The sequence below is a fragment of the Brachyhypopomus gauderio genome, unplaced genomic scaffold, assembly GCF_052324685.1.
Source record: "Brachyhypopomus gauderio isolate BG-103 unplaced genomic scaffold, BGAUD_0.2 sc79, whole genome shotgun sequence".
NCBI classification, from domain to species: Eukaryota; Metazoa; Chordata; class Actinopteri; order Gymnotiformes; family Hypopomidae; genus Brachyhypopomus; species Brachyhypopomus gauderio.
The window spans coordinates 770,590-780,648 of NW_027506900.1; the positions used below are offsets into that span (position 1 = coordinate 770,590).

Here is a 10,059-nt window from a genome sequence, read left to right on the forward strand (position 1 = left end):
ATGGCAGAAAGTGCATCAGACTTAACACATTTTTTAACAAAAAAAAAGCTAAACTAAAATCAGTGGCGAAAATGACGTAATCGCGGTGGCTCCGCCCGTGCGCGAGGGTCTCGCGCGCTGTCGATTCGCGAGGTCGTGCACCTCTCGAATTTTGTAACTTTGCGCGCGCTGCGCCTCAGCGCAATGAACAAAGTCATGTTTGCAGGATTCATACACGTTTAAAAGGTGGAATTAAAACACTTGTACGTCACTTTAAAGGTCCGTTTCAATATTTCCCAGCACCTTAAACTTAATTAAGTTAAATATTTATACATATACTCGAAATAATTCGCTTTTTCATCACATTATTTAATGGTTGTTTATTTCCAAAACGCCCAATCTTAACGTCTTCACGTTCTCTCATGTTTCGTCCTGGAATTAAAAGAGGCTCGTATTTGTTAACGTAAGACAAAAGAACTGTGCGGAGTCGCGTGCTACGGTCACTAGTGAAAGTATAAACCTAGCTTTTTATGGTCCTTGCTTTCACTGGATGTGAAAGACGCTATTAATTTACATGCGTTCAAATTCTAACGTACCTGTTTTTGATATGTTAAAACCAGACTCGATGTGAAAACCTTAAAATAGAAATCTCTATTGTGATGATGTCAGAAATAAATCCTCTCTTCCTGCAGTATCTGGTTATATTCCAACTTGGCAGTACAACGGACGTTTACAACAGTTGTTGATCAGACACTGACCCAGGCTGAGTTTATCAGATATTAAATAATTTAAACTTAAATAATTGTACTGAAATCCATGATTTAGGTTTCTCTAATTTTGCAGTATTTATATAAACATGTGTACAGCTTATTTTTTTAAAGGACACATTTTGTATACAATAGTTCCAGGTTTCTACAATAAATAGTTAATTGAACAAAAATAACTTGTTGTAATTTCTTTAAGGGTCGGTGTATCTTTTAATAATATACAAACTAACTGTGATACCGTGATAACCGTGATACCGCGGTATTTTCTGAGACGGTTATCATACCGTGAAAATCTCATACCGTTGCAACCCTAGTGCTGTGATTGGTGCATGTGGTCCATGAGGGCTGGCTAGGTAGCACTGGGTTTGTGTAGTAAATACATTAACATTTTATCTATACAGTATTTTATACCCTCTTGTCATGCATTTTTCCTGCAGCCTGGAGATAAATGGAACCTGAACTGTGAGCAATGCATATGCTCAACGGAGACCTTCAATGCGGTCTGTTCCCCTATTAACTGCCCACACTTAGAGTCCTGTGAGAAACCCGGCTATGAGATCCAGACAAAGAACTGCTGTCAGATCTGTGGTGAGTGATCAGTACCTACAGCCTTTTTGATTTGTACCAGTGGAAACCTCCTTCTTATCATTTTCTGTGTAATGCAGTAACAATAGAAGATACTGGCCCGCATTTACAGGACTTGAATTTGATGGTAGTAACATGTGAGTATTAAGTTCACTGTCAGGGTTAGATATTGCAAAAGTGGTATATATAAATAGTTAAATCATACTAAAAAATAAAACATTCTTTGTGATGTTAGTAAACTATACGATATAACTGGTAATAAGAAAAATAGAATAAAATAAGATAAGAAACATTTTTTTGTTTAATGCTGAGTTTTTAAACAAGGAATGGACTTCTAAATATTTTTTTCCTGAAGTCAAAGGTAAAGCAGTGGGCTTAGTTTATGGAGATTTATGGAAATTGCTGCATTTAAGAATTATAATTTGAATTGCTATTACGAGAGTTAACACATAGAGAGCTAAAATAAACTAGAAGCAGAGCAAGCACAGGAATCTTAAGATTTGGGAAACCACAAAGGCAGCAAGGATTCTTACAGAGCTCTACTCATCCAGAGATGCAGCAGTCAGAACCAGCTTTGTAATATCCCACAAAATTGCAAGATGGGGAGTTTGAAAAGAATGTTTGGTGGACTACGCAGCACTAATTTGTCCTGAGAAAAAAAGATGGATTTGCAAAAGTGTCCCTTGTGACCATAACAACACGGGTCAAGGGAGGCATAGTGACCGGGAGGCAATGTGGGACTAGGGCAGGGAAAACACAAATACGCGGAGTGAGACGACAGAGAAAAACAGCAGGTATAGGGAGGGGGGTGTGCTACACGTTACATTTATCATCATTAGTTCATTAAATAATGATATAGCTCTGTCCTCCACATTTTTGTTGCATCATTTTAATGTTTAACTTATTGTTTTTTTTGTTAAATAAAGGGATACATTATACATACGGTATACAGCATATATGTTTTGTGCAGGACTAAAGATAAGTATATTGGTCTGGCCCTCTAAAACTATTAAATTTTTTCATTTGGCCCCTTGAGAAAATTAACCCTAAATGTAGATAATTAAATCTAACCCTGATGTAGATCATGTATACATTTTTTTTACCATTTGTTTATGTTGTATTATTTTATTTCCATGTAAAAATTATTGCATGTTCAGTCATGACACACTGTCAAATATTTTAAGAAAATGTTTTTTATGTTTCCAAGGCAGTCCAAACATAGGTTATATGAATAATTTTCCTATGAGCGATTTTTACCAGTTTGTGCACAAGTAGTAACAACATTCTTTCAACGTTTGTTTTTTTAGAAGCCAAGCCTGTTTGCATGGTGAGCAGCACTGAATACCAGGTGAGATTTGTTGCTTGTTATTATTTGATAGATTTATTTTTTAAAATAAAATCTTGTAAACCATTCTTTGTTGGACGTTTTAAGCAAAACATCAGATCCATGGTGTGACATGATGGAGATAGTCAGGATGCCAAGATGTGCGTGTACATTCAATGTAGGTTTTACACATTAAGCCACATTAGGATAACGAGATGTGAATACATACACACACAATCACACACACAGCATGTACACATAAGGACACGAACAGATGCAGACTAAACATTTGCCCGAAGGGAGGGGACCAAGGCTGTACCGTGGCACATAATTAATGCAATCAGCTGTATTCTGTTATGACCTGGTCTAGGTCAGGCCATAACAGGACATGGTTTAGTCTGAAATGTATGTAGAATATGTCTGTGCATGTAAGTGAAGAAACACATTGGTAGGAGGGGAATGTCACACTGTACCCAGAGATTTAGAAATGAATCAATGTGACTTTGGGTGAGACCAGCCCACAATAACGAACAAAGTCCCAAACAAGTCTATTTTATAAACAGTGTAACTTATCACCATCAAAAATGAAGGCAAACACAACAATTTCCTCATCACCTATTACAAAAGTACCTACAAACCCTGCACAATCGAAATGGCACAAAATGCAAAATATAAGGAAAATCAACCAAACTAGATGGGGCTAAAAGCAATCTCCAAGTTCTCATCAAAGTGATAAAATAGTCTATAGCAGGGGTGTCAAACTCAATTGCACCAGGGCCAAAACTCAAAGCACACTTTAGATTGCGGACAGAACTTCTTCCTTAACTCTTCTACATTCTATTGCTTCTGATCTACATTCAGATTTTTGGTTTCAAAATATTTTCTTTTCGCCATTGTTATGGACTAGCTTTGACGTTACAGACAGACGTTTGACTTGAATGATGCGGAAATGTTCCCAGTATCATAATCCTGTATCCCATATCATGTATCATTCGGCAAGGCAGCTGTTGTGCTGCAAGGCAGCTGTTGTGCTGATCTGTAGTTTGTGTTATCAGTGCTTCATATTGCTGGGCCATTAATAACCATAATAATAGATTGATGTAAAATGAACTTGCGGGCCAGATATAATTGTTTTACGGGCCGGATGTGGCCAGCGGGCCTTGAGTTTGACACCTATGGTCTACAGAAAGCTTGTGTAACGCGAGGTTTGAGGCAGGATGCTGAGGTGACAGCAGGTTAACACACACGAGACTGAACAACATTGTCTAACCAAGAACACACATGTAATTACACTGACAATAACAACACACAAATGCAGCACAGAGAGATGGGCACTGAAGTGAGGGCCTCAAGTCAAAGGCACACTTAAGTCACCTAGAAAAAGACTTCAGACTTTACTTGAAACTCGTCCTTAATGACTCTTGACTTGACCTCGTCCAAAATAACACATGAACAATAAGAGTCACTACGTTAACCAGGAGCTGTATGCGAAAGTTATAGAAAAATATAGAAAATTGGAGAGAAGCTTAAATTGTATACAAACTAGGGTGACATGGCTTTGGTTGGAATACCATACATGGCAGCTATAGGAAGTTTGAAATTCTTGGACATAACTTAAGGTTGGCAATGTGTAACGAATGTGATAAACAAATTAAAGACACTGTGACAACCACATCAAACTTCATAAGGCATCTGAGAAACACCTGGATAGGTTTGTTTAGTTTTAAACTTTTGTCAAGATTCTTCAGTCTAGCTTGGCCAGGTAAAACTTTTGATGGCATCCTTAAATACGCTCCTCACACATGCATACACATGCGCAAGTGCATATGCGTACACATGCATATTTTTCCAGATTAGAGATACAGTCATGGAAAAAGCGACTTGAAAAGAAAGTAACAGTAATCTACATGATGCTCTGTTCTATATCAATTTTACAGCCTGGAGATTCAGTTCCAGGAGGCCTCTGTGAGACTTGCTACTGTGGTTCCAAAAAGGACTCCACCACAAACCTACATAGTGTAGAATGTTCTCCTGTGACCTGCAACACAACCTGTACTCAGGTAATGACTGACATTGCTGTAAGCAGTGTTTCTGGTGCTTTCTGACTTCTGACAGATTATCCACTGACGATCTCCACCCCTTCCCTTCAACCCTGGACCCACCATTCAAACGTCTGTCCAAAGCCCCTTTACCTTGTCCACTCTACTGTGACTGCTCAGACATAAAAAAAGTAGTTGGTTGGCAGGCATAACCAGCTTATTGTGTAAAGGGTTCCTTGTTTGTTACCTTAACTGGGCTGTATTAGAGGTTTTAGTTGTTGATTACACAGCACAGGACAATAATAGAGGCTTTTTCATCTCAGAGCATCTACTTAACTACTAACTGTTAGAATATAAAGACATGAATACATTAACATGAATACCATGATATTAGATATAAATATTAAGAGTAAATTATTTGTAGTCCCATATTGTTCCTTACCTGTTCACACTAGCATTTCTAACATATCTGTTCCCATCGCTCAGTTTTTTTTTTACTGAAGAGCAGTGACATTAATTCTAATGATACAAATAATACAAAAACATAAACTATTTAGCTTTTGAATGAACATGCGCACTAATTTAAATATGTATGTGTATAATCCATAAATAGCTTATCATGCCATAAATGAGCATTATAATTACATTGTTTTTATGTAGGGCTACTCATATAAAACTGTCCCAGGAAAATGTTGTGGAGAATGTGTACCACAGCACTGTGTTTACACTGGACCAGACAACACTGTACAAACAATTGAGGTACAGTCAGCAGTTCAAATGGAATTATCCAATACATAATTTGATCAATTTGATTTAATCATTTCAGCTTGGTCATTTTTGTATATTTGAGTTTCAAATTCTGTATTTCCATCAGGTTGGACAGAGCTGGCACTCTTCAAATGAAAAGTGTGTGACCTATAACTGCACTAAAGTTAATAACATGTTTGTGTTGGTGAAAGTCCCCCCTGTTTGTCCTGAGTTTAATGAAGAACAATGCATTCCTGTGAGTAAATGTCCTGTACTCACTTTTATCTAATATCCTTAAAAATATGTTTTCCCGTGAGTACTTTTATTACATTTTACAGAAATGTAATGTTAATAGTAATCATAAGATATAATAACAGTAATAATAATAATAATAATAATAATAATAATAATAATAATTCAAGTATACCATTGTTTTGTCTAGGGTACCGAAACAACCACAGCAGACGGATGCTGCAGTATTTGTAAGATGTTGAACACGCTTTCTCTGTTTTTCTCTCACCTGTTCTTGATTATCCTTGCTTAACTGAAACATTACAAATAGAAATAATCTTTCATTTTCTACTTGGTCTTTAACCTGTAGTTTGTAATACAGTTGCCTAACCAAGTAAAGGAATTTGATCTTTTCTGTTATATTTGATAAAAACAATAAAATATATGCAGTAAATAAAAAAAAATAATTAATGATTAATGACAATTTAATAACTTTATTCTGTTTGTCCAGTATCATAATATAAGACTATACCACTTGCAGATTACTCTAATGACTAACTAAGTAACAATTAACTAATGACACTGGTTGCTCTAAAGTAATGTCTGACAGATACACACAGAGACAGATACACACATACATATAAGTGCACCTATGTTTCTTTACTCAGGTGTGCAGAAAAAGTGCCGTGCTATGATGAACATCACCTACTTGCAGGCCAACAACTGTATCTCTGTCAACCCTGTGGAGATAGCCTCCTGCTCTGGTGCCTGTGACACCAGCTCCATGTGGGTATCCTCACTTCTAGAAACACACATACACATACACTTTTTAATTAAGGAATATGTGAAGATAGTAAATGTAGATGTCGTTTGAAATGGGCAAATTAACACCTACTGTCACCAACTTTACAGAACTGCTATGCTGTATTTTGTTTGTACATTACACATACACAAACACAGGCAATCAGCTAGACCTTTTTAAAAATTTCCATCCCTTTGTTCCTGATGGTCATGTCTCTTTTGCCTGTTCAGATACTTGATGGCGGCAAACGGCTACATGCACACATGCTCATGCTGTCAGGAGCTGCGTACCAGCCAGAAGCAGGTGCAGATGCACTGTCCTGGAAAAGACAATATGACATACACTTATACTTTTGTTGAAGAGTGTGGCTGCAATGTCAAAGAGTGCAAATATGAGGAGTGATTAAAAACATTAGCCAATTTCTCTTACTTGCTTATGACACATCTGATCTGATCTGATGAAATAGTCACATGGCTAGAAAGAACAAATCTCCAGATGATAATTTCTGAATTAGTTAGACATGCATTGTAATGCAATAGTAAATAGTATAAAATAGTAAATAAAATAACTTTTTGATTACTATGTGGTATGAAAGCAAGACATAATCTTTTGGGGGTACAGGCTTCTATATTTCTGCTGAGAATAAAAGCTCTTTAATGTTCTGCATAGGTTATGAGTACAGATTCTGTATATTTCAATGCTATATTCTTACTAAACATGTAATTTCTTTTTAAGATTAATGATTAATAAAATTAATCAAATAGCAACAAAGATGATTTGTTCAGTTTTCTGATTGTTATGAACAATCCATAACAAAGATTCTATAGATTTACAGCGTATATCCATTCATTCGTACATACACACGCACACCGTCACAATGAGCTGAGCCCAGAGTGCAAGCGAGACACCCACTCCCTCACACACACAGCCTCTGTCACTCCCATGCTCACAATCCCCCACCTACTAGCATTTAAGGGCACAGGGCCTTACATCCAGTGCTGCACATTGAGCGCATGAGTGGAGTGCTGACTGAGTGGACTCTTATTTTGTAAAAAAAAAAAAACACTGACATATGAGAGACTTACTGTCATTTTCGTGACTGTATACTGGATAACACTTTCTTAAAAGTTCTTACCAATTAAAAAATATTGTTTGTTGGATGTGCCATTGCTGCAAGAGGATGTGCAGATGCTAGCTCCTACCTGAGGCTCCACTGAAGGGACTGTAACTACTTGGCTGGGGAACCTGAACCAGAACTATAACTATAGAACTACTTTTTGACCACAAATACGGACTTGTGCTAGAGGGCCGCCCAATGAAGGATGGGTTCCCTTTTGAGTCTTGGTCCTCCTGAGGTTTCTTCCTAATCCCCACCATCATAGGGAGTTTTTCCTTTCCACTGTTGCCTTTGGCTTGGTCATTAGGGATCTGGACCCATACAATTGTAAAGCTGCTTTGTGACGTGTTGTAAAAAGCGCTATATAAATAAATTTGACTTTGACTTTCACTTCCCCCATAACAGCTGTGACAAAATCTGACCAACAAATTAGATTTCTAAAAAATAGGCTAAAATGAATAAATGCAAATTTAGCATTAAAAGTTCAAGTATATTAGTTATTAAATTAATCAAATCGAAAAGGCAGAGAAGGATGGAACTTCGAAATAACGCCGCCTTTATTGAATGAGAAACAGTCACCCGAGACGAACAATGCAAAGCACAAAGAGTGGCACGGAACACAGGAGTGTTACACAGAATGTGGAGCCGGTCCAGGGTCATGCCGGGAGAGCAGAATCCAGGAGGTACAGGAGGGCTAGGCAGGGTACGAGGTATAGGAGGGAAACAGAAGTCAGAGCACAGGTAGACAATCAGATAAAGAGAACCCTCTGTATCCTGCATAGTTCGCAATAGCCTACTTTGCAACCCGGAAGTGTATTTCAGCCATTTAAATAGGAAGGGGTGAGGGTGTGGCAAGGAGAGGCAGGTGCAGCCAATATTCCTAAGAGAGAAACCGAGTGCTGTTTCCAACAGTACCCATAATCATTTATGTAATTTTTCTCGATGCTGTTTACCTTTGAATCTCGTCGTTTTTATTGGTCTAGAAGTGGTGGTGGTTTTAAACAGCTTTTCACACCTGGCGAGGTGTAAAGGGGGAAGGGAGTAACTGTAAAAGCGATAAGCTGATGCCTTCTAAAGTGATTGCTAGTTGTTCTAGCCAATAGTTCATTCGAAACTGAAAAGATTAACACCTCACTTGTCATGATTTGTGATTGCTTTGGGAATGTGATTGTCTTTGGGAATGACGTGCATCACAACAAGCAATATCGGTTGTAAACATGATAACCTAAGCAAAGCGAAGCTAAACTAAGATAAGCTCTCCAGAGCACATGCGACTGATTTTGTGTGGTGAAATTGAAGCAGTCGTAGATTATTTTGTTAGTCAATATTTAGATTGCATATACTTTTGGACATCATAGAAAAAGAAAATGTTAACTTTAGCTGGAGTTTATGTTGATTTTTTTGGGTAGAATGTTAAACCGGAAGTTAGCTAAGTCAAAGTCAAAAGTCAAAGTCAAAGTAGGCTTTATTGTCAATTCCTTCACATGTTCTGGACATACAAAGTAATCAAAATTACGTTCCCCACTGTAACGTGGCTCGCGCCACGGAGCGAGGGGACGGACACAAATGCTGAGAAGAGCGAGATTTATTGCAGGACATTCCATATTCATCGTCACTAAAGCAGTCAGGGGTCATAACGGGGGGCCAGTCAGAATAACATAGATACACGGGCATAACGAAAACAAGGCAAACACGAGCAAGGCAGGGAAACACAGAGAACACGAACCACAGGCGAACGGCAATCCAAATGGAACAAACACCAACATCCAAACATCCAAAACAACCGACAAGGGACACTCAGGGATTATATATACACAGAACACCAAACAAGGATCAGGTGCAAACAATGACGACAGGGGTGTGGTAACAACGAGGAATCAGAGACAACGAGCTGGGCGGGATAAACAGGCAGGGAATAACAAAACCACGAGGAACAGAGACGTTGGAGTGACAGCGGGGAGAGGGGGCGTAGCCATATGTGACACCCACAGACATTTCGACATACAGTATTTAGGACATAAAAGACAGTACGCAGGAATACAATGTAATAAAATAGATATGTGGTTGTAATAAATAGTGATAAGTAGTCCTGAGTTGGTGTTTCACACTGAGAAAGTGTTAATAAAAATAAATATATTTGTGCAAATGGATCGCATTAGCAGCAAGGTTGATTGAGTCACAGTAGCAGCAACAGAATGTCTATTTGTGCAAGAGGCATTAAAGTGCAAAAACAAAAATTTATTGTGTTCATGTGTGAAGTAGGGGGGGGGGGGGGGTTGGGGGGTTATTTTCATAATAGTCCAGGGGGGGGGGGGGGGGGGGGGGGGGGTTGGGGGGTTATTTTCATAATAGTCCAGGTGAGGCTGAGTGAAGGGAATTCAGCATCCTTACCACCTGGTGAATGAAGCTGTTTTTGAGTCTTGTGGTGTTGGAACGAAGACTTCTGTACCTTCTCCCAGCAGGGAGGA

General features: G+C 38.3%; 1 protein-coding gene across 1 annotated transcript in view; it reads left to right on the plus strand.

The window, feature by feature from the left end:
• LOC143492560 (mucin-5AC-like) overlaps window positions 1–7,240 on the plus strand; it is a 47,905-nt gene extending 40,665 nt beyond the window's left edge. Inside the window, exons 41-48 of the mRNA XM_076990905.1 lie at window positions 1,184–1,334; window positions 2,639–2,679; window positions 4,593–4,715; window positions 5,355–5,453; window positions 5,569–5,697; window positions 5,884–5,923; window positions 6,341–6,458; window positions 6,705–7,240. Of these exons, the coding sequence (XP_076847020.1) occupies window positions 1,184–1,334; window positions 2,639–2,679; window positions 4,593–4,715; window positions 5,355–5,453; window positions 5,569–5,697; window positions 5,884–5,923; window positions 6,341–6,458; window positions 6,705–6,876 (873 nt within the window). The 3' untranslated portion in view covers window positions 6,877–7,240. The remainder of the gene's footprint in view (window positions 1–1,183; window positions 1,335–2,638; window positions 2,680–4,592; window positions 4,716–5,354; window positions 5,454–5,568; window positions 5,698–5,883; window positions 5,924–6,340; window positions 6,459–6,704) is intronic.
• Window positions 7,241–10,059: the final 2,819 nt, after the last annotated feature.